The 24,640-nt window shown below is 47.6% G+C and overlaps 1 protein-coding gene across 2 annotated transcripts in view; it reads left to right on the top strand.

Moving 5' to 3' along the window:
* The window catches only part of GNAO1 (G protein subunit alpha o1), a 143,573-nt gene that overhangs the window by 92,752 nt on the left and 26,181 nt on the right, over nucleotides 1–24,640 (top strand). For both annotated transcript variants that reach the window (XM_069026465.1, XM_069026464.1), the window contains exon 4: nucleotides 4,027–4,187. In XM_069026465.1, coding sequence (XP_068882566.1) covers nucleotides 4,027–4,187 — 161 coding nt within the window. The remainder of the gene's footprint in view (nucleotides 1–4,026; nucleotides 4,188–24,640) is intronic.

Genomic DNA, 24,640 nt, shown 5'->3' with positions numbered 1-24,640 from the left:
GCGACTCTACAGCAGCCAGGGCAGCAGCAGCTTTGCTGGTACCTTCATAGTGCAGCTCTGCTGGTATCTTCATGGGCACCATGGTGGTGAGGGGCAAGTAATTAGGGGTGGTCTGTATTGGTGAGATTGAAAATGACTTGCTTGCAGCGACGAACACGACTGCTGATAGTGTCAGACTGCTGGGAGGGGCCCCTCTCCCTTCCAGCCAGGTAACACATTAATTGGGCTGTGTGGCTGTTGCAAGCGAAGTCACAAGTACGCATGCTGAGCACAGGCTGTGAGCTTGGTGACAGTGACATATGGGAGACAATTAAATAACTGCAGTTATGTCCAGGTTAGGGAGAGAACTTTTGAACTGGATTTATACTGAAAGTCTGGTGCACAGGTAGGCCCACAACCCGGGGTTAGGAATGACACACGCCGACTTCCCTCTGTGTTTACAAGCTTATTGTTCACATCTGCCTGTGGATTTCAGACCCTGCCCTGGCCTTACAGAGCCCTCTCCATTCCCCGGCCAGAGCGGAGGTTTGTTCTTCAGTAAAGAGTTATTTGGTCTTTTGGCTTGATGTCTAAAGCCTGGATGTATAATTTCACCTCACCACGGTTTCTAAGCTCAGCTGTCTCCCTGGGCCATGCCCAGCTAGCTTTAATTCTCCGGCTGTAGGTGGATGGAATCAGCGTTCAGGAATGATACAAAGTGACAAATCCAACTCTCCGTAATGAACAGCCCAAAGGCAATCAGCTCAGGTGTTAGAGTTTCACCTACTATGGAAAATGCAAGCTATTAGGGAGTGGCAGCAGGACATCTGGGAATGCTGCAGTGATAGACTAGGATGCTCCTGCCAGATAAGAACCAGCCTGACCTCTTATCCTCCTCCCAGACATCTTGTTCTGAAGAGATGGGAGCCAGAGCAGCTGGGAAAGGCAGAGGCTGCAGTGGTGGAAGGAGCCCTGCACCATTTTGTAGCTCCTTCCAGCAGTCCCAGGGGCCAAGCACTGCCTATTTTTAGTTCCCGAAGTAGCTGAAATACCACCGTGATGTTCATTAACAACAACCCTGTCGGATGGGAACTGCAAGGCAGGGGAGTGGGGGGGCTGGTTGGCCTGTTTTGTTTTGCTTTATTTAATTGCTGGCTGCAGTACAGAGGCAGAGCGTGGCAGGAGGCTCAGCTCCTCTCACCTCAGGAAAAGCAGGAGCAGCAGACCCGGGGGAGGCAGGCAGGCAAAAGTCAATCAGGCAGTATTTAAAAATCTACCTGCTGGGCCCAGGGGGAGTTGGAGATTTTAATGTCATTCCCAGCTTGAGACACAGCCTGGAGAGTGAGAAAAGAAAGGGATATCTTCCTTTCTTGGATCCTTAATTGCTCGTTAAATCATCTAACAAATGCCTGAACTCCTGGATGGCCCCACGATCCTTGACAGAGGAACTTCAACCTTGGCAGGGGGAAGGAGTATTTTTAAAAGTACTCATTTCACCTGCTTTTTCTGGGTCTGTAAAACCAAGAGTTTGGTGGTTCACTCTGCAAAATAAAACTAAGTCTGGAATATTTTTATTACCATTCAGCAGGAGCAATAAACTTTCCTTCGAGTTCTTCCCCTGTTTCAGCCTGCTAACTCTCAGTCTGCCCTGCAGGCAGGTGTCCATGCTGTGGGAGGGCAGCCTCTCCTGTCCCCAAAAGGGACCTCCAGGGACTGCAAAAAGAGCATGTACCAAAATAATCCCCTGCCCTACATGCTCAACCCCACTTCTGGCCCAAGCAGACTGGGAGATAACCACAGCCAGAGATGTCTGTGGTTGAGCACTCCCATTCTGCCCTGTCATTGCTGTTCATCTCTGTCTTCTGCTCAAACCCTCCTGTTCTGGGTCTTACTCACAGGGAACTGCCACAAGTCTCAGTAGTTGAAAAGGTGATGCAGCTGTTTCCCAGCACAGAAAATATGACGACTGTGCCATTCCCTCTGATGCTTTGCAGAAAGCAGCCTGCAGGTAAATCCACAAAACTCAGAAGAAGCCCAGACCCTGCCCATGACAGCTGGAGAGCTTAAAATGTGCTTTGCCATCACAGACAGATGGGCAGATCTGTGACTTATACCTATAACCTCCCCAGTAGCCAACATAACATAGAAAGACATCCTTCTACCTGACTGGAAGCATGGATGCTTTTCCTGCATCACCCATGCACAAATAATGGGGCCAAGGCAGACCGCAGCCATTAGCAGGTTTTATGTCATTTAGAGTCTGTGAATAGAGCAGAACTGCAGCTCCAGCAGGGCAGGCAAACCATACAGATGATTTATGAATATTCACTCAGCTCACAAAGCACTGCAGGGCAGAAAACAAGCTTTTGAAATTAACTGAACTCTTCAAGGTTCTTCGTTTGTCTTGGCTTTGAGGTGTGAGTCACCAATACTTTTTCTCCAAAATGAGCAGAGTCTGTACAGAGGGCCGGGAGGATTCCTGGGTACTAAAATATGAAGTTAAGTGCTCTGTGAGAAAGATTTTATGTTCATAAAGCCTTCAAAGCATAGAGTCCACCCCATTAAGTTTTATGGGATACAGTACTGATACATACAGTACTGAGACTTCTTCAGCCCATAAAGGCTGGATATTCAGGAGACCTGACGCTTTCATTGTGCACTGAAATCTCCAGCAGCTTCAGTCTCCAGTGCTTTCGGTTTGGTGCCCTGCAATTTTTCCACAATTTCAGTGTTCAGCAAAGAGGCTACAGAGTTTTGATCCTGACCATGCAGACCCTGTCATACACTTGTCATTCCCATCCATACAATAAGGTTATTGTGGTGTTCCTCAATGATGGCACTTCTAATTGTACCCAGCAAAGCATGGGCAGAGCCTGCACTCCCTTCTCAAGATTTGTGTTTCTGGTCTGCACTTGGTGGTTTAGATCAAACACCCTGGAAGGCAAAGATTTCCACCTGCATTTGGCCTAGAATGGGTTCGGTCTAGCATGCAAGAGACAAGGTAGTAAAGCAAGGAGGTTGTCTTCACAAGTTTGCTGCACATACACAAGGAACAAGAGCTCCTCTTTTCCAATTAATTATAGCAATAGTAATTGGGTTTGTTTCAGCTCGTAGAAATATGAGACATTTTCAAAGCAATGAAAGATAAACTCTGCGGATTAGCCAACATCCCACGGGTTTCAGTCTGTGGGTGGTGTGGGACATCCACTTCTTGCAAAGCAAGCAGAGGGGGTCATGAATTTGAGTGTCCTGCTTCACAGATGAGTGAAGCATCAGCCACTGCGGACTATTACTGTAGGGCTGAATTCAGCTATTCAAAGGCTGTCTAGACGTTCCCATCCTAAATCTGAGACACATTCTGGACCCAAGTTGTGTCAGAGCACTATCCTCCAGGAAAAGTTGCTGCTGCAGTGAATCTCATTTCTCACCAAAAAAGATTCCATCTGAAAATGGCCACCTGTCCCTGCCCTCCCTGCCATGCTCCGTAACTGTGTGAGATTTCTCTTCCTCTGAGTCACAGAGCACCACAGCCATCCAAGGTGGTCTGCATTAACATGAATTAGCCCTCATAGCAGGGGCTCATAGCAAAGAACAAGAATTCGGGAAAAGCAATAAACCAGCATCTGGAAAAAATTGTTTCTGGAGTCTTTCTGCTGTTTTTTCTCATACAAAGCCCCCACTTCAGCAAGGTTCCACACTCAGTTAAAGCAGGCGTTGTTGCTAACAATTTTAAATATCCTTGTACATGTATGAATTTCTTTCTGTTCCTATGAAACTCCACACATGTGCAGTGCAGACTGCTTTGTCTGCTGAATAGAAATACTTGTTGATGTGAGACAGATTGCACAAACAACCTTTTTCCTTGTGATTTCCTTCCTCCATCCTCCTTTTGCCCTTTCAGCTGGATCACACAGTGTGGATGCTAAAGCCCCATCCCAAGAAACACAGCTTCTTTACTCCTGATGGTTTGGTGAACTGTTTCTGAAATCTCTGGCTCCAGATTCTGCCTTGAGCATCTCTGTGACCTCTCGTTTCTTTCTTCTGCAGGCTGATGCCAAGATGGTCTGCGATGTCGTAAGTCGGATGGAGGACACAGAGCCCTTCTCTCCAGAGCTGCTGTCAGCTATGATGAGGCTCTGGGCAGACTCTGGGATCCAAGAATGCTTCAACCGGTCCCGGGAATACCAACTTAATGACTCAGCCCAATAGTGAGTATCCCTGTCCATAGTATTTCATGTTAACAAGCTGCATTTGGTTCTGTTAAAGTTTTAACTGGAGTGAATGACCTCATAGCAGTGGAACTGAATGTGTCTCTGCTTGCAGTCTGGGATGTATGTTATGTCACAGGATGCTGCAGGGCACAAAGGATCAGGCAGGACATTCATGTCCCCTCTTGGCCAGTCTCGGGTCAGGTCTGTGACCCCAAGGCCAGGTTCCCAAACTGCTCCCGAATGGCTCAAGGTAGGTTTTTGCAAACATGGAGCGAATATAGGCAGATCAACCTGCAGGCACAGCTGGTGGCTTCTTTGTCTATCTGACTGAGAACAGAAGGGTGCAATCGCCTCCTTTGTACAGCAGTACAGCTCTTGGGTTTGCTTTTCAGGTAGTTGTACAGTGTACTGATAGGTCAGCTGGGTTACAACCAAAGGTTGGTTTTTTTCACTTTTCCAGGGGCATTGAGTTAGTTTTGTAATACAGTCAGTGGCTTCTCCACCATTAAGGCCCATATCCAGATGTCATTCAATGGTGATTGTCTGAATCCATAGCTTTGGTTCACACTGTCATGAGGACAGGACATCTATGCATAAATGGCTGCTGTGGCTCTGAAGAGACGTTGAGTGTCTCCCCAGTTTCAGTTCAGACCCCTTTGCAATGATAATTGATCCAAGTAATTTGCATCCACCTAGGCCAGGAGACAAAAGGTTTTCATCCCATAATTTCAATCACAGCATCTGTTGCAAGTCAGGCAAATGTCCCCTGGCCCTGGACTGTGTCTTGGGCAAGAGTCAGTCAAAGGTGGTTAAGTATAAGTGTAAGGAAGAAGCAGACACAGAGCAATCATTTCCCCAGTTGTACCCTTGAACCTTTTGGTAGTCAGGGAAACAGAGACTTCCCAATGGTGTCAGAGCAATGCTATGTCCATGCTTTTGGCTTTCACAATATCCCATATCAACAAGTTCACCAGCTGTTTCACGCAATTCTGGAGCTGCCTTTGCGTGTTTGGAGTGTTTGGCATCTCTGCTTAAGGTGTTCCTGGATATCTCTCAAAGCACGAACCCAGGCACTGGTGTGGCTGCTGGTTTTGTTCTGTGTGGTGGGTCTGGTGCTCCCAGCTGCACCAGCTGCTCCCATCCAAGCTGGCAGGGCAGCTGGGGAGTGCAGCTCTTGAGGTGCTGCAGCAGAAGGCAAGTGGTGACACACCACTTGGCATTGATGGAAAACTGAATGGGAAACCTGCAGATGTGTGGTTGGTGACACAGCATCCTACCCAACCATGATCACACCTCAGAGATGATCCTGGCATTCTGCTGCCTTTTAATCAGTACTAGGTAGATGATGCTTTAATCTATATTTCATTGCCTGTACTAGCAAAATCAGCTTTCTCTCACCAGCAGATTTTTCTTTTTTCTTTTTTCTTTTTTTCTTTTTTTTCCCACAAAATAGGAGTATGATGGCATAAACATACCTTTAGAGATATAAATTATCTAAAATGCCAGTCCTAATTGCATTACAACCTTGTGGAAAATTCTTCAATTGTTTTAGAGCCAATTACCTTGAGGAAAGTATTTTGATTTTCCTTCCATGCAAGATAGCAGTTGAAAATAATAAGCAGAGCCCTCCCAATATGACCAGCTGCTGGGCAATTCATCAGCAAGAGCTCTGAAACCAACAAGCAGTTTCTAGACATCAGCTGAAGAGGCTCTGTGCTGTAGTATTCACAGCAATTTCAATCTGGGGTTGCAGCCCAGCCAAATGAATTCTGGTGTCTCTGACAAAATCTCTTGCATCCAGATGAGAATGGATGACCCTCCTTGCTAGGGGAGTGCTGTGCTGCCTCTCTCCTTAGCTGCACTGTGAGTCGTGCTGTGGCTGAACACGATTTTTCTCTTGGCTGGGTTGGATGGGGATCTGAAGGTAACAAAGTCCTTCTCATTTACAGCCCTGCTGGTGTTTATGAGCCTCTGGTGGTTCCACCACTGGGAGCAGAGATGCTGTCACATGGCAGGGCACCATAACACATCCTGCTGCACCTCTAGGCCCTGGTGCTATCATAGGAGATGGTGGTGCAAGTGAGAGCTCAGTTGGCACTTATTCATGCCCAGTGAAAAGAGGCATATATTTTATTTAATCCTTCAATGCTTTGGGGTTGTTTACTTTTGCATGAGTGAAAGATTTGAGACAGTTTTAGATTTTTTTTCCCACCCTGGGAAATGGCTTATCTTTATTGACACTGATATTCGATTTAAAATACTAACAGCTACAAAATGTGTTTTCATTAGGGCTGAGAAAAATAAATTCCAGACAAGAACTGAATTCTAAGTTCCCCAAAGTCTGAAAAACAGTGACGGGCAGTGCGCTGGACTAGCTTTTCACTTTAGGCTTCTTTTGGTGTTAAGCCGTAGGGACTGGCGTTTTGCTGGCAGGAGGGAAGTTTGCTGCAGGAGTTGGAGATTGTGCTCCATGGCTTCTCAGCATGTCACAAAGCCTGAAGGCACCAAGTGACCAGGTTATGTTGTGGCCAGCACAGGTGAATCCTTCGGGAGTGCTCCTGGCACTTGCCTTCACCCCAGAAACCACCCACCAAATGCCCTGAATGCTTTTCAGAACCTCCCCCCACTGCTTGGCTATTTCTAAGGAACCACCACCTGGGCTTCTCTTCTTCAGTGCTGCTGTTGTCCTTAATTGCTCTTCCAGTGCTTTACCTTGAGTTTTTTTAAATAGCTGGAACAACAGGCCTTCTGTTGCAGCCCCTGGGAGACCAAGTCACAGGTTAATCAACAGCCTGCAAGGGTCGACAGCATGGCTCTTACTAGTCTGTCATCAATTTCACTGAAAATAAGTTCAATCTTTTGTGTTAGACTAAACAAGAAGTGAGTAGTAGCTCCCTTCTACCAAAGATAGGCCAGAGCACATAGCTTTCTAGCCTCTGATACATGCAAATGGTGTGGACTTCCTGCAAAGCTTTGTTTCTTTTAGGCTCTAAAGTCAGCCTGTCCTTAGCAAGGATTTCGTAGCTACTGCAAAGGAGTAGTAGAAAAGAGCACTTTTGCAAAGAAAAAACATAATTGAGGAAAAGAAAGGGTTCTGTAATGGACCCCCTGTGTCTTGGACTGCAAAAAGCAAAACTGTAAGGAAGGCAAGACAAGAGTAAGATGTAGCAATTGGTTTCTTTTTTTTTTTGTTACTGCATTTTTTTGTAGTTCCCTAAGGCAAATTTACGGGTGGGTTGCGTTCCACATTCCTAATATCTTGATTATGTTTTTATTCCTACTTCGTCTCCTCTTCCTTTCTTGTCTTTATGCCTAGGAGCTAAATCTACCTCTGATCATCAAAGAGTCTGGGCATTGCTGATGTCTTTTTCTTCTCCAGCCAGTTTTTGTCTGTGGAAGCACATCTGTGACCCACATTTTGCTTTCAAAATCAGCAAAATAGAGGTTTCCAGCTGGTTTCCTTAATCTCCTACTTTTGTTCAGATTTTAAAATTGTCTTGTGTTTCCTAGCCTCAAGTTCCTAACTAGGCTGGTCAGTGGAGTGGAGCACATAGGGCAAGTCTGATCTTAACCACCCAGGGATGGGGACCTGCTTTGAGCAGCCTCCAAACTTCAGGGGGGAAATGGAGCAGACAGAGCATCCACACAAGCACTGATTTTCCGTGTGCATCTCCAAACAGGAACAGGCCCTGCAAGATGTGTAGGCAGAAACAGTTTGCAAGTACACAGACACAAAAAAGCCAGAATCTATCTCAAGTTCTTCTCCTCCTGCTTCCAAGTACTTTGAAAGATCGTTTGATAATGCCAGGGCTGTGAAACTACCGTGAAAATGTAAAATATTTTAGGCCTGCATCCAACCCATCCATCTTCACACATATCAGAGGTGTCAGGGCTAGGAAGCCTGTTGCCTTTGGCTCCCTCCATCAGGAGCCAAGGGAGAGAGAGATGCCTCTGAAGAGGGATACAGACCTCACTGCTCAGTGGAGAAAGAGAGATGCAATAGTGTTTGTTGCTCTACCACAGCTAACCACAGCACTGACATCTCAAGTCTGTGCCAAATACCAAACCCAAGCTGGACAACATTTTGGTTATTCCATCTTCAAGAACCGGTCTGGCAGTGCCTTACAGAAAAAAGCACCAGACTCAGAATAAAATACTGCAGTGCCTTTCTTCTCCCCCCATCTTGTGTGGGACTGTTTTCTGATCTATTTTCCTTGCAAAAGAATTGTCTTTGCATGATGCTATCACCTTCCCTACTGATACTTACTGCATCCCACGTGCCAACACACACTTTGCATCAAAAAAGCAGTTAAGAAAGTAGAGCCAGATGTTGTTGTGATGTGGTGAATGGCTTCCAGATTGAGCCCTGACAAGGCAGCATTGGAACAGAGTGCCCAGAGATGCTGTAAAATCTCCATCCTTGGAAGTGCTCAACACTGAGCCACCTGAGCTAACTTTCAAACTGAATTTAACTTTGAAGTTGGTCCTGCTTTGAACAGGGGGATGGGCCAGATGAACTCCAGAGGTCCAACCCACACTGGCACTCTTGGGTTTGTTTTTTTTTTCCCTTCACTCTTTCTCTGATAACACTGGTTTTAAAAGAGAGAAAGGGTCTTCAAGGTTTGCTGCAGTTTCCTGTGTCTAGTCATGCAGGACCATGCAGCTCTATGATAATGTCCATGTCCCACAAGTCCCATGGTCTAAACATTTACCTTGCTGGCTTCACCAGCAAGGCAAACATTTAGACCATGGGACTTGTGGGACTTGGGTATTATGCACAACGGTCAGGATATGATCCATTTTAATGAGCTGCAATTGTTTCTGGTGCGCTAAGACTGAAGAAAGAAAAATTATAGGTCAAGGTTTTGCATTAATATTCCCATCAGGTGGGTAGATTCCATTTTCTCATCACAGCTTTTGCATTAGAATATGGTTTTCTGCACACCCATCTTACTCGCGCCTGTCACTTGCGCTCCTTTGCATTTAATTGGAGGCAGCAGCAGCATAAATGGAACCATCCAATTAATTGGGATGACTTGCATTGCACTGTTTATTGAACAATCCACCTTTGTGTCTTGGAGCCCAATAAAGCAGAAAGGAAAAATACATCACAAGTGTAGAGGTAGGTACATTTGTCTGAATTTATGGTTTAATTTACCCCAGTAAGTAAATATGCCCGCCAACTCTGAATAATCAAGTTCCCCCTACGACAAACAAAACAAAGCAGTCCATAAAGGCCAGAGCTGGTTGACTGGAATGAGCAACCTTGCTCCATTCCCACAAATGAGATGCAAATCTATTTCCAGGGAGGAGCAGCTCTGCAACATCTGCTGGTACTGGCTCTGGAGTGGGGCTGTTTTTTGTCAATGCAAGATGAGGGAGACACAGGCAATCTGAGCTTCAGCCTGTTATAGTCTAGCAGGGCTTGGGCTTGGGAGAGGTCTTAGGTTTCATTATTATCATCATAAATTAAGGAATTGCTATTGTTGTATGGCTTCACCTAGGGCTGAGTGTGAGATGGAGGAAAAGCACAATAGGAAAGACACTGTTTTTTAAATCAGCTGGATGTTTTCCAGGATCTCCCCATCAGTCTTCATCCACCTGGAACGCCCAATTTCACCAAAATTGGGTACAAACTCTCCAGGGGCTCTGTTGGCCCAAAGCAGAGTGATGCTCACCTTCTTATCCCACCAAATGCTGACAGGAGAGCTTCTTTGCCTGAAAACTCACAGGCAGAGGTCTGCAGGGCTCTGCATAACACAGCCTCATCATAAGACATTGGAACTCATTATAGTGCCCATCCCACTTGGGCCCTCTCAGACCCCAGGGCAGAGGGAGAGCTCCACCAGACCCACTTTCTTTTGGGCTCTGAAGAGACCAGGAGATACAGACTGCCCTGCAAGGAGGAGCAGAGAAGCTACTCTGTAGTAGCTCATTCCTTGATAGGTACTTCATTCCTTGAGGACAAAGGCGTAGCAGTACCTGCCACCTCCCTGCCATTTTTCATTCTGTGTTGCATCGTAACAGTGTTGTCTTTGGCCTGGGATTAGTAAAATCTTGACATCTTGACTAAATAAATTGGTATTTAATGAGACACAATTAAATGGGCTCATCATATCAGGGCTGTCCCCATTTTGGCAAAGCTCACACCCAAAAGGGTAGGAGCTGAGGTAGTTCACACTGCCTGGAGGAGGAGACACTGCAAGAACTTGGAAACTATTTCTTCTCCTTTCACATTTTGCTTAGTGACAAGGAGCAGCCAGCACCATCTATAAACACAGCACAGGGCATCCCCCCAAGGAAACCTGCTGAACTGTAGTCCTGCACCCCAGATAATCTGTTCTCATCTCTGACTGACAGACCCAACAGGAATTTCTTCCTGCCTTGTGAAGGGCTGTGGGTGACAGATTCGGCGCAGAAAGATTTGACTTTTTTTGGCTCAGTATTTGTGTATTTTTAGGCTGAAATGTCCTTATGAAACCAGCTGGAGCTGGCAGGCTGCCACCAAGGGTTGGGGTTGTTTTTTTTGTTCCGTTCAGTTTGTTTTTTCACTGCTGCCCCTATTGCTGGCTGCAGCCCCCTTCTCCCACCAGCTCCGCCCGTCCACAGGCAGCACTCACACCCTGCAGTGAGCCCCTCACTGTGTCTCCCACCTTTCACCCCAGCCTCCTCCTCACACCAGGGCATGGCAGTGCTGGGATGCAGCTTCACAGCCAGGGAGTCCAGACTCTCCTGGGAACCTGCAGTCCCTGCTCCTCCTCCCCTGCAGCCAAGGAACCCAAGCTTCCCTCTCCCTTTCTGCACCTTGAGGTTTGATGTACCATGCACCCCCAGCTCCACCATCACAGCCTGCCCTGCGAGACAAACAGCATCACTCACACAGGCTGAGGGCAGGAGATGGGGTATCTCCTACAAGGTGCACCAGAGAGGCTCTCGGGGCATCCTATTACTCCTAGAAGATCCTTAGGGAACTGGATAGCTCTGGCAAAGCATATGTCCCCCCCCCATGTGTGATTCCTGCTTTATGCCAGCTAGTCAGCACCCAGGTCTGTGCACTGGGGGCTCTGAGCCCTGTCCCCCAGCAACGTGTGTGACCACGTGGGGGACATCCGGCTGCTCTCAGCCCCCTGATTCTGCAGTGTGTCTGCAGGAAAATCTGTCAGGAGACCACCATGCTGAGGCTCTTCACACGGCTGGCGTCAGGTCTGGCACCATCTGTGATGCTGGGAGGTGAGCATGTCGGTGGCGTGTGGTTTCCTGATGTATTTGCTATCCGTTTGAAATCCTTAAATGGCAAAGAATGGCAGGAACGCAGGAATTTCTTTGTAGCCAGGCTCCAGGATGAAGCAAGCTGTCTTCCACACAGGTCTGCAGGCACCAGTGGTGGTGGTATGAGGGGGAGATGCTGCACAGCTGCCTGTGCCCCACCCCCCCCAATTCTATTCCAGAAAGCATCCCAGTTTGGAAGGAAAACTTGAAAAAGGACTTTACTGCAGTCCAGGGAGCATGTAGCAGCACATTGGGAGCTCTGGGGCAGAGCTGCCTGCACCAGCTGTGGTGTGAACAGCCCAGGAGGAGCCACTCCAGGCCAGGACAAGCCCTACCAAGCAGGACAGATCAGCTCTGTGTGCTCAGGATGCAGTTATCTTTCTTTCCCCCTCCTTCACAGTTTCCACTTCCTCCACGGATCATCCCATTCCCCATCCTGCCCCTGCTCAGGGCACACCCTGTGCAGGAGTGGTGCAATTCATCAGGCCCCACGGTGCAGGAGAGCTCCAAAAGCTTTTGAGTGACTGCTAGAGGTGTGCAGCTGCTGCCACTCATTGCCCCCACCCCCTCTTGGGGACCAGACAGTGCACACACATGCACCCTTCCCACTAGAAGAATGCAGCATTCCCATGCTCAGGTTAGGAGTTTATCCAAAATCCATCTTTAAGGTTAGGAGATAAAACCAAAACCAATCACAAGTTTAGCTAAAACTCCCCGTTTTTCAGGATTATATATTAAGACAACCATTGTAAAATTGCTTTTATCTGCTGCTTCCTAAACCCTCTGGCTTGTACTTTAAAGCCTTTTGTCTGTGAACAGGAGAGCTGGAAAGCCCTTTTTTATTTCCTTAAGCAAATAGCCCATCTAATATCCAGCCTTGAGGGGCTTGAGAGAACAAAAATGAAGGGGAAAAAAAAAGGATGTAGCAAACATTGTGACACAACGTAAGAACACAAGATCACAGGACTCAGCAATGATGGGTTTGAAGCACCAGATCTGTGCCCATGAAGCCTCTGCTAGGAAGGCAGAGCTCCCCAGGCTGCCTGGGAGCCCATGGTGCCTGTCAGCCAGCAGGCCAAAGCTCCTTGCCCTGGGTCCCCAGTGGGGATAATAACACGCTGCTGTTTATGAGCTGCTGACGTCCACGGTGGTGAGAGCAGCAGAGGCAGCAGCAGAGCAAGGCAGGAGCTGGTGGGGCTGGGCAGGCAGAGCATGGCAGTGGGGCTGGGAGAGCCCCATGGGAGCAGAGTCCCAGCACCTGGCCAGGATGGTTCTGTGGCTGGGATTCGCTCTGTGGAGCTCAGGGCACTGATTCTTTCACAGACTAATTGATACAATAGCTCTAATTAGCCCTGGAGCGAACAGCACTTCGTGTCTTGCTTATCCAGGCCCTGTGCTGAGCCAACATTCAACCCCAAGCCATCAAGCTGCATTTTCGATGGGAAGAGGGGAAATACAGGGTCCTTTCTCCAGGACTCAGCAGCATGGCCACATGTTTGGACATGGCCAGTGCCATGTGTGTGGCGTGTAAAGGGAGTGTCTTGGGAGAAAGCTGGTACCGGGGGCATTTAGGTGCAAGTGGTGAGGGGGCTGTGCTTTTCCTTGGGATTTCAGTGCAGCCCTTTGGAGACTGGCACTCCAGGGCTGGTTCAGTGCCAGGGGTGGCCTTCCTGCCTCCTCTCTCTCTTGGAAACCTGACAAGGGGTTTGTTTGTACCTGTTTTTCCCCAGAGCACACACAGATGAGACTACGATTGATTTGGGCAGAGGAACCGAAGGCAGACAAACGTGATGCTGCCACAGCACTGCTCGTGTGCCACTCTACCATACAACACTAAAAACTACCCCCATCAGCATAGGAGGCCTAATACGCTGCAGATAGATTTTTGACCTTTTCCTGTAATTTTTTCCTAAAAAACACACTAGTTGGGACTAGCTAGTGCTAGATTCATATCAGTCCATTCATCTGCACCTTTTACACTATTATAGTAAAAATAACAGAGACTGTCTATGAACTATTGTTTCACCTTCCCCGTATATGTTCTTGCCTTCAGACCACTGACATATTGCACAGATCCAAACCCAAAGCTCCTGTATTGTCAGTCCACCCAGAAAACCCTGTAAGTCCCCCACCTGCTTCTCCCCCTGCCCAGCTCAGGCTCTCAGGGTATTTCTGCAGGGGCTGTCAGGGACAGGCACACACTCACTCTGCTTTGTGGGCACAGGCTCTGGGCAGGGTTGCTTAGTTTGCTCATGACAGCAGAAGGAGGCTGGAGAACACTAGAGTGAACACCCATCCTTGTGCCAAAATCCTCATGCTTACAACCTTCTCCACCTCCAATATTTTTAGTGCATTTGAATGCTTGAGTGCCTGGAGAAGGGTCCTCCTCAAAAGTCCCTGGGCACCCTGAGACTCTCCTGAGACTGAATTTATTGGGGAAAAAAGAGGATAAATGGTTCTGAGCCTAGATTTTAGGCAGCACCTACTCCATGCTGCTGAGAGGGGAAGGAAGAAATACAAGGGAGAGGGAAGCCAGGCACAAACCACACCATGAAGCCATGCCAAGGAAGTGTCAGCTCTGGTTTTGGTGGTTAGTCCAAGTCTTTTGCTGGGGATTTACAATGCACTTTGTGTCATGGTAACCCCTTCTTTGCTGGGCTACATTGCCACCCCAATGCTGAGCAGCACATTTGCTGGGAACACCAGCACTGAAAAGAAATTTAGTGCTCTAAAATTGCAAGCCTGGTCCATGAAACACCCTGTGAGCCATCACTGTAGCTCTGAAGTTTTTACAGCACTTTCAATGGTATAAATCAGAATTTCCCAATCCCTCAATATTGCTGTTGGTATGTAAGGTTTGGCAATAGCATAAGAACCATTTCCAAATCCTCCTTCAGGAAAACACCACCCAGTACATCCTACTGAGCATCATTAATGTCAGTTTAAACATTTGCAGTTAAACAGATCCACAGTGTTGCAGTCCCCAACATGAGAAATACTGCACCAGCGTGCTGAGCAGTGAGGCCAAATCTGCCATGGGCAGGAATAGGAGAAAGAAAGAGACAAGAGGTGGCTGATGCTAGTTAGCAGATGCTGAGAGCTGGGAATCCATAATGGGAGTCCAGGCAAAAGCCTTTGTTCAAATTAAACTAATGTTAAAGTAGCAACTTCACATGAAGAAATCCTTAGGGGACCTTCTCATTGAAAAAAAATGCATAAACAAAGAAATGAAACAAATGCACAAGTTACAAACAAATTCAGGAAAAAAAGCTGCACATTTCTGCCCAGGAGCTCAACTACCTATACCCGGGCCAGGGGACCACACTTGGGGATGGAAGAGCCTCTTTCCCACACGTGATAAAGAGCTGCATCTCCTGATCCACACTCTCGATCCAGTCCCACCTGCATGCAGGGCTGGCAGTGCAAGGTGTAGGATTAGCACCCTCTGTGAAGTCCCTGGCTTGTCAGGGCTTCCTGTGGTGACAGTGGGAAGCAAGCAGCTTTGCTCCATGGAAGGGGAGACCTCCTATATGAACATGTAACTCACATCAACAGGGAAAGCCTGAAGAAACATTGGACAAAATCCAGTTTCTTTCTTTACACATGCTACCTTGCCTCTGCTGCCACATGTTCCCATAACAACAGTGCCACATTACGCACCTCCGTGGTTTGGGCTGCAGTCCCCCAGCTGCTCCCTTTGTACCACGGGGTGACACGTCATGCTGGCTCCCTGCCTGTGCACGCCAGGCCTGGGCACATGGGATATGCCTGCTCCGTGGCCCCTTTCTCTGCAATGCTTCTTCTTCTTTTTCCTTACTTATGCCTTAAATCCCGTCAATCCAGTCCTCAGCTCTAGGGACAGCTGGGTCATGCAGTGAGCATATGAAGAAGACCCCACAAGAAAAATATTTATGCGGATGCAGAGGAAAGGAGACAAGCAACAGTGTAGATATGACCCAGATCCATCCTGCAGCCTCACCCTGTATGGACCTAAGGAGACATTCCTGGGATTCAGGAGGTTATTTCTATTTTCACTTTGCAGCGGGAGCCAAAAAACCTCTGTATTTTGAGAAGCTTCAAACATTGATTGGATACGGCTGATCCTTCCATCAGCTGGTGCAGTGCCACCAGATGAATAAATCTTGCATGCATCTGTAATTACTGCTTAGCTTGTGTTTAAGTGCTGTGTCATTGATCTGCAGAACTCATCAAAATCCATAAAGGAATGCATGAAATTACATTGGATGGAGCAGAAAGGTACATGACAACATCCATTTTCAGCCTTGTTTGTTCACCAAAAAAAAAGAAGAAAGCATTTATTTATCTCCATTCAAATTCTTGGGTTAACTTGTGATTTAATCATCAATTGTAACACCATTTTATCAGCTCTTTTTGTAGGGAATATATTTCTTTCTTATAGTAGGCCTTAATATAATACGTTCAGTTTCTACCAGCCTTGCAGTACCTGCCCCTAAGTGGGCAAAATCTCTATTAAAAGCATGGAAGAATACTGCTTGAGGGTTATAAAACTCAGTATGGAAAGGTCTTGTGGTCAAAGCTTCTGACTGCGTTTTAGGGAACCCATAGTGACTTCCAAGTCCCACCACAGACTTCCCATCATGTCCTCAGGAAAACCATCTACCCCCTTAATACTTCTATTCCTCCTAAAGCAAGTCTGATTAATAGTATTTCCCTGCTCCAGTGGGAGGCTGGGAGGACACATCAGTTGGCTCAGAAAGAGCTGAGGTGCTCCAGCAGCCGGGAGCAGGGGCAGTGCTTTGCTAACCAGCCATCTGCTCGAGGTGCTCTCCTCCCCTCCTGCAGCCAAGAGGAAGCACACCAAAGGCATTTATTGGCAATAAAGCCCACGACTTCTGGAAGAACTCCTGATGTTTTTCAGACCTAATGTCTCTCTGGCCCAGCTCCATCCTCCCACTGGAATTGAAGTGCTCCTGGGTCAATTCAAACTTCTCCCACAAGCAGGGAGGAACTCCTGGTCCGCCCACCTTGTTTACTGCAGCACCTTGGCCTATGGCGTGCCATAAGCATGTGTCATGAGCACAGGGATAGCCCACTCCTGCAGACACCTGAGAGCGACCCAAACCTCTGTCTGGAGGACTGCAGGAGCCTAACCCCAGGGGTGGGTGTGTGGTGACAGGGGACTATGGTAATAGACCTCTGAGGTTGCTTGTGCCAGTAGAAGAGGGAGAAAGGAAAATGGGGGGCCAGCAGGTGACAGCCTTTCCTGGTGAGAACAATCAAGCTATTTTGGTATATGATAAACAAATCCTCTCCTGACAATGATTCGGTTGAACATTTTCTGAAGGGATGAGAAACTCCATGAATTTTCCCTTACGTGTCTCTGCTTCTGGATCCGGCCTGGACTAAAACCAAAATGCTGCAATACCACAAGCAAAGCTGTTCTCAAAGGAGCCTCAGCGTGACAGCTGCTGAGAAGGACCAGAAAGTCCATTTGCGTAGCACAGATTTTACACGCCCAAGAGATCCACCTCTGTCTGGGATAACTAAGATATTTTTAGTGTGCAGCCAAGGGTAAAATTTCCAGGTTTTGCTTTTGCTACCTATGAATCACATTTGTCCATGGCAGAGCACTGGCTAATTTTGGTACCCAGGGTTTTTGGCAGGGATGCTTAAATGACATTTGAAAGCAGAAATCCTCATAGCTTGCTAATAGATCAAGAAAATGGACAAATGAGAAAATCCAGAGATACGATTCCCACTCCATCACCAGCAATGCATCTTCCTCAGCAGGGTGAGTGGATAAATGAGGCCCCTGATTGAAGTCAGCTCCCGACAGACCTATCCCACTCCTCATAATTGCACCGTCATCCAGCCATGGGCATCCTCCAGCTTCTTGATACAAGAACACAGATCTCATTAAGTGATGCTTTCCTTCGCAGCGTTAGGTCTAAATCCCTCACCAGTGCTATCCCTGCTGCCAACAGACTCCGAGCACTACAAAACACTGCAGCTATATCTAATTTTTTTCTCCCAGCTTAGAAACGGAGATATTAATGCTGCTTCACCAACAAGTGTGTAAATAGATGTCCCAGGCTTTTGTGTACACTCTGATGAATATCTCTGGCCAGCGGCTCATCAAAAGGTTAAAGTCTGTGGGACTGGTTTCATCTGTGGTCCCAGCTGTCTGCTTTCCAGGGCTGGAGTAATTCTGAGTAATTAGCTCATTTGTCCTTGGGGCCAAATTGAATCGTCTGCTGTGCAATGCAAGGAGCACTGGGGTGAGCGATCCTTCGTGCCTGTGCTGGTGTGCTCACTGGGGGCTGTGCATGCAGCAAAGTGGGTTCGTTGATTTGTCTCCCTTGTTAGGGCTCAGCAGATGCTTGTGAATGCATCAGGGGCCCTGCTGCAGCACGGGGCCTGCATTCTGTGAGCAAGACTCCTTCCCAGAACAAGCCCTTCATTATCCCAAACTCCCCGGGGCTTATTTTTAGCCCCTCCTTTTCTTTCCTTCCTTCTTTTTACAGTATAGAAAACCATCAGTTCCACTGTCAGCAGGCTTATAACAGCAGTCCTGGAGCAAAGAAAAAAAGCTTCAAACCCACTAACTCTTGCATAAAGGTTTAGGCACAGATCCTGCTCATTTCCAGGGTTCCAAGTCCCACCATTCCTCATCCCTTTCCCAGCTCAGCTACTGTCCTTCAGAGCTGGGTGTCAAAAAGAAGCAGAGACATGAAGCAGAGGCAAGGCTGGAGCTTTGAGCTTTCCTGTGCTTCAGCCGAAGTTCGATCAGTGCCTGCGTCTGCCCTGCTGTGCAGAGGACACCTGCGTGCAGGGCCACCAGGAGCAAAGACCTTGCACAGCCTGAGCCATGCGTCATCCCGGGCTTATGCAGAGCCACTGGACAGACACAGCCAGCCCCTGTAAAAATCCTTTGCATATAAAACAAAGGCAAGGTTGCCTTGTGGTCAGCAGCTCTGCGCTAAACAACAATTTAAATCACAGACTTTATATAAAACAGTGGCATTGCCCAGATGAGGACACTGCTAAAAGGGATCTCAGCACTGTTGGTGGACTGTGGTCACCAAATGTGCCCCATGTAGCAGCCCCGGGGATGTGGCATTATGCTGCCTGGTTCTCCAAGTAGCATCGGATTCAGTGACTGTAAAATAGATGGTCACTTGTAGAACAAGGCAGCTATGGCTCTCTCCTTTCTCCATCTCAGGTAGGATTTGGGAGATGAGGAAAACCCCTTCCTATGTGACAAAAGGCTCCAAAGTGCTTCTGTGCAGTAATGTCTTGGTAGCAGAGTAAAGATGCTCCACATCAGATGTTGCGGAGGTCTCAGAGATGTCTACAGGGAAACAAGTGGAGGATAGAGCGGAGAGAGGACAGCTGTTCCCATTCAAAGATTAACAAAGTTAAACTCTAACATGGCAGTTTAAAAACCAGAAAGAGCCGGTTTGTTCACAGACAGGGTAGCTGAGCTTGGAAATTCCTTGCTGCAGATGTGGTTGTTAGAAGTTTAAATCGCTGCAAAAATTGCCTAGACAAATTTCTGGAAGAAAAATCATTGAGGGGTAATAAATATAAAGATATCACACTTCTCTTTGAAACTCTGTTATCCATATGAAGTAGTGGAGGCTGGGAAATCTGAATACTGCATACTTGCTCTGTATTCATACTTTTCTCTTAACATCTGCTCTTGGACACTAGCTAAGCTAGGTGAGTCATTGATCTGACCCAGACGCATTGTTTTTCTATTTTGTAAGGGCTCCTATATGTTAAAAAAAAAACCCTTTATCATCCCCTCTTGCATCCCATCCAGTTTTCAAGCTTCAATGCAGAAAGATGAGTCCACATCTCCTCTCCCAGGGCCCCTCCAAAATCCTTTCTGGGTGAGTTGCTCATGCTTGCTTTTCCTCCAAAACCCGCCTCACCCCCAGCCAGAGCTCTGTGGTCACAAACTCAGACCATAACACAGTGGCCTTTAATTCCAGCTGTAAGGAATTGGCCAAACTGCCACCTGCAAGCAAAGCCAGCCAGCACTTAGACCTGGAGACCCCTCATGTCCTCAAGTACCTTTGTTACACAGCTGGTATTTAGTGACTCTGCTCATCCACATGTGATGCTAAAAATTATTCTGGATCCAGTCATGCCTTGGAAAACTGCAAGTCTAACTAGGACAGCTAAACTCCAACCTGCTTTTATTCACTCCTCCTGCCTATCATTAGTATTAGTATCAACTTGTCAAGTTGATCTTGATGTACAAGCCCTGTACAGCCTTGCTTCAGTGCAGGGCCAAAAAAATAAAAAATGCATCTCAACTCAGCATCTTTTTTGTCAAGATTTGGCACCTTCCTTTAATGGCAGGGACCATCCTCCTCACTCCCCAGGGAAGAGTGATGAAAACCCATGGGATCCAGCAAGGTTCTTTCAGGAGAGTAACCCCAGTAATCCCTGAGCCTGGTGACCATCACTCCAGCTGTTAGCAGCCTACAAAGAAGCAGGCACCAGAAGTGACCTGTCACGGGTTGGATTTAGTTAGGGGAAGGAAGTTGGGAAGATTTCATGCTGGTGTCTCACCTGGTTGGACCTGAGATGAGATGTATCATTAGGAGCAGCAGCAAGACAGCAGAGCTTTCCATGTAATTCATGTGATTGCCATGGAGGCAGGGCTGGCTGATGGAGGAACACAGCCAGAAACACCAAACGCATAACCCAAAGTCCAGGAGCAAATTCCCAAGACCTTCCTTCTCTAGGCTGGACTGAGAAAACACCAGATAATGTTCTTGCCCTCTTAGCTGAGTTACTTATCGCCTAAGGTCTTTTCCCTGCTTGCCATAACCCACCTGGAAATGCCTCAGGAGCAGTGTGTACCACCTTCTGGCTTTTCTTAGGAGGAGAGGAGGGTTCTGCACAGTCTCTCCCCTTAGACAGGTTTGATTCCTGAAGGGACACGATGCCACTGCTTGGCAACATTTCAAGCCTTTCATAACTGATGATTATTTAAGACACCTGTGACATCACCTCTATGTGTGCTGGATGGATGCCAGATTCTGAGAGTGGGCTGTGCTTGATTTTCCCCTTTCCCTCAAATATAACAGCAGATATGACTGTACATAGTGTCTGCAGAAAAAAAATGGGGTGCCATGACCTCTGGGTACTTGCCCAGCACCAGCTGCCCTGGGCAGCCAAACCAACCTGTATCACACCTTCAGGCAGCAGTGCCCACATGGTTTTGCTCTCTGGTAGGAGATACTACAGGAGTTTACTCTGCTGTTTTAGAGCCACTACTGACACTCCCTTAAACCCAGTGCTTATCCTCTGAACGCTTACTCTACGGTCACTAAATATTAAATGGTTTTAATGCTAAATATACATTGAATTGTGTGTTCATCATTGAAAGAAAGGAGGAAGATGAGGTGGAAGATAAGATCAGATACAGGTAGCCTTCCGTCCATGTGCAAGGAAGGAGTGCTCAGGTAGAGCCATCTTTACCTAAGCATTTAGATTTAGATTTAGATTTAGATTTAGATTTAGATTTAGATTTAGATTTAGATTTAGATTTGGTGGATCCTACTTGTGACAACCTTGATTAAAAACTCAGCGTTTGCCAGGACACAGTGTTGGAGCTGCCCCTTGAGTGCCTCAGTACACAGAGTCCAAAATAACCCAGCAGTGACTCAGCTGCATGTGTTGACAAATGGGGATCTGCTTCCTCATCAAATACAACGCAAGCCAACAAATCGAGGCTGGGGTATCCCACACACACATGGCCTTTCCTTCACGGAGGAGACATGGCCAGAACTCAGGACAGCCGAGGTGGAGGAGCCACTGGGAAGATGCTGCTGTCTCCAGGCTTGCTGTCTTGAAGCTCCAACTCCCACTCCCTGTAGACCTGCCCCAGACCAAGACCCAGCTGTGGCTGCTGCTGCACCGCAGCTCATTGAGCACTGAGGATGTGAGCGTGGCATCAGCACAGTGTGACCACCTTGGGTGTGCACGGGGGGAGCTGGATGATGCAGAAAGACTGCAAAGGTGTCATGCTCAAGGCAAGGAAAAATCCAACAGACATTTGACCATCCTATTGCCATGAAGCTCAACAGACATGAATGTCTGTCTGTGTAAGCTTTGCCGCAGGTATCCAGCCTTGACCACAGCCTCCAACCTCAGCTGCACTTCTTCATCCAAGAAAGCAGCCAGTGGAGCTTTTGGCATAGGCAGCACAGTCCTGGGAGAAGGTTCCCATAGCTGAGAGCCTGGGGAGGGGTCCCTGTGCACACACTGCACGAAGGCTGCTGCCGCTGAGCTGTTCTCATGGGACACGTGGACAAAAGTTCCTTTTCTCCATGCAGTGTCTCTGGCAACAACAGTGCTGCTACCAGATGCTTTTGGAAACAGCAAACGAAGGGGCAATACAACTGTGTGTAGCTATTCACTATCAGCTAGCCTGTATAGAGCTCCTGCCTTTCTTAGCCTCTGTTCAATGATCTCTCCCTGTATTTGTGAATTGCTATTTCCTCTGCATTTTGCTTTTAGCAGCATAACATAGTTGGGCTTCACCTTCCTAGGCATGGTAAACTGAGTGACTCAGAAACCTGCAATCTGCTTCAAAACAAAGCATTTAAAATAAGATATAAGCAGTAATGGAGCTACGCGGCTCAGGAGCAGAAATGCTAGAGGTTTACTCATGTACTCACAAACCTTCTAACCTTCCTTCAGCTTTTTTTAACCCCTGCAAACCCAGGGCAAAGCAAGCTGCAAGTAAGAGCTGATGTGTCATTTCAGATATGCTTCCACTCCAGCGTGCAAACCCTGGAGCTGGGAAATGGAAGAGCTCTGATGCCAGCACCGATGACATGGAAGGGGGAGCCAAGCTCTCACTCCGCGGCCTCCAAAGTGCTCTTATTTCTGCTGGTTAAACAGATGCCAGCTTCTGAGGGGATTATGTGTCATAGAGCCTGTTGGCTGTGACAACTAATTATCTCCCACAACAGTTTGGCCTTGAGATTTTCAGCTCAAAGGGCATACCAGGAGTGCTGCATTCAGCACCATGTGTAGCAATTTGTCCCCACTTGGGTTTCCCTGTTCCCAAAGAGGTGGCACACCCGAAGTACACCATTCTCCCCCAGCTCAGGCTCACACCAGCAGGTCCTTCCAAGCAGCATGGACAGGGAGCACCAGCACTCTCTGAGATGACATCTCAGAGATACCTCCAGCAGGAACCCAGGAAAACAAGCAGCAGCTAAAATCAGCTCAGCATCCAAACAGCAGCCTGACTGATCCTTCCATTCCCACAGCTGGGTGTTAGTGTGGCAGCCATGACATGGCACACTCCTCCAAATGAGCTTCACAGGCTGCACTCACCGACAGGGTCCAGCTCAGCTGCAGCCGAGTGCAGGGGAAGAAATACCTGCTGCAGCCGGAGTCTCTGTCTAGGAGAGAGCAGCCAAAGATTTAAACAGTTTTGGAATGCAGCCTCAAAACCAGCACTGAAAATGTTTTATAACTTCATATAAATTGATGGCTGACCCCCATCGAGACTCCCAGGAACAGATGAGAAACAGACCCAGGCAACTGAAAGAATTTAAGTCATTGAGAAATACACAGAGTGCTGGAAAAGACTAGAGATAAGGAAAGAGATGAAGAGAGGAGTTAATAGAAAAGGCAAAGGGTGTATTGGCAAGCAGGTATTGGAGCTGGAGTGCCCAGCAGCCAGGCTGGAGGCATTGGTGGGGGAGTGACATCAAGGTTCTAGACTTGCAGAGCTCAGCTCACCTGCAGCCAGAAAAGGTTGAGTACTGGGGGTACTGAGTATTCTTGTGCCAGAGCACCAGTTAAGCACTGGGAAGCAGGTGCTAGAGGGCCCCCAGCTGAGGTTCCTATGGAGATATCCCAGCTGGGATCAGAAACTAGATGCTGTCACGTAGGAGAGGGTAGATGGGATGGATCCTGCTTGGCTCTCCCCTCTCTCTGTCACTATCATCCTGCCCTCTCAAGAGGCTGGCAGGCTGCACCAGCTTCCCCAAACCTCTGATCCCCCAGAGAACTTGGGTGGAACCAGGCACAAGAGGCTGCATCACAAGGGAAGGGAGGCAGAGCTTTCCAAGCCTCAGAGCCAGGTTGAATGCAGGATCAAATCAATCTGGAGCTGCCTTGCTGTCAGGCAGCCACAGGGAATGCTGTGTGGAAGAGCCATGGACTGGGCATTCTGTAGTGTGAGTAAGAATGCCCTGAAATCCCAGCACACAGCCCAGAGTTTAGGTGATGCTGCCATTCACCAGCAAATCATTGTGGGTCAAAGGCAGCAATCACAGTAACAAGCTTCTCCATCACTGCGCTGCTGAGAACCTGTGTCCTTTGGGTGCTTTGCAGTAGATTTCTTCATTTGCTGCACTCCCAGCATAAAAGGAGGATCTCAAAAGCAAGAATAATTAATGGGGAATGTTAAATTGAAGAGAGTTGGGTCATCAGAAAATGCAGAAAATGAAGATGGAGGAAGTGATAAAGGACTTCAGGGTACTGCTAAGAGCTGCAAGAGGAAAAGAACCCCCCCCCCTTACACCTCCACTTTTTAACATCACCTTGAAGTACTCTGTTCCTGAGGACAGAGGAGAGCCTGGGTCTCTGAATACCAGCACTGCAGAACTGCCTCAGTCTGCGGGGCCCTGTGAAGAGATGCAGCTGTCTCTTAAATAACAGGAGTTGACACCAGTTGTGAATAGATGAGTGATCATGGCTTCAGCCGTCACAGCCAAGGATCTGATTTCAAATGAAGCCCCATTCATCCATCCAGTGCCCATCATAGGGTTATTAAAGGAGCATCTGTCACAAAACCACAATGCCTTTAAATGCTTGAAAAAGGGCACAACAAAAATAAGCCTGGTTAGCTTATATACTTTTCTCTGGGTGATGTGATTCTTGGAATTGTTTAGCAAAAATAAATTATAAATGTGATGAGTAGGGAAAAATATGTGATACGAGCAGGGTGAGGTTTGTATTTGACCTCAGTGTAGAGTTTGGCTGTCTGTTTGTTGTTCCAGACTTGTGGGGTAGGCATGAGAGACAGTGGCAGGGAGTTTTGTTGGGTAGCAGAGTGCACAGCCCCAGCTCACCGGGTGTCCTGCTCCAGAGCCCTGGCTCAGAGCACTCTGTCCAGGACACAAATGGAAAGCTACTCCTGGTTTTGGATGCAGCAG

Source organism: Aphelocoma coerulescens, chromosome 11 (assembly GCF_041296385.1).
Source record: "Aphelocoma coerulescens isolate FSJ_1873_10779 chromosome 11, UR_Acoe_1.0, whole genome shotgun sequence".
NCBI classification, from domain to species: Eukaryota; Metazoa; Chordata; class Aves; order Passeriformes; family Corvidae; genus Aphelocoma; species Aphelocoma coerulescens.
Note: the sequence above shows the minus strand (reverse complement) of the source record. Positions and strands in the feature narration are given on the sequence as shown.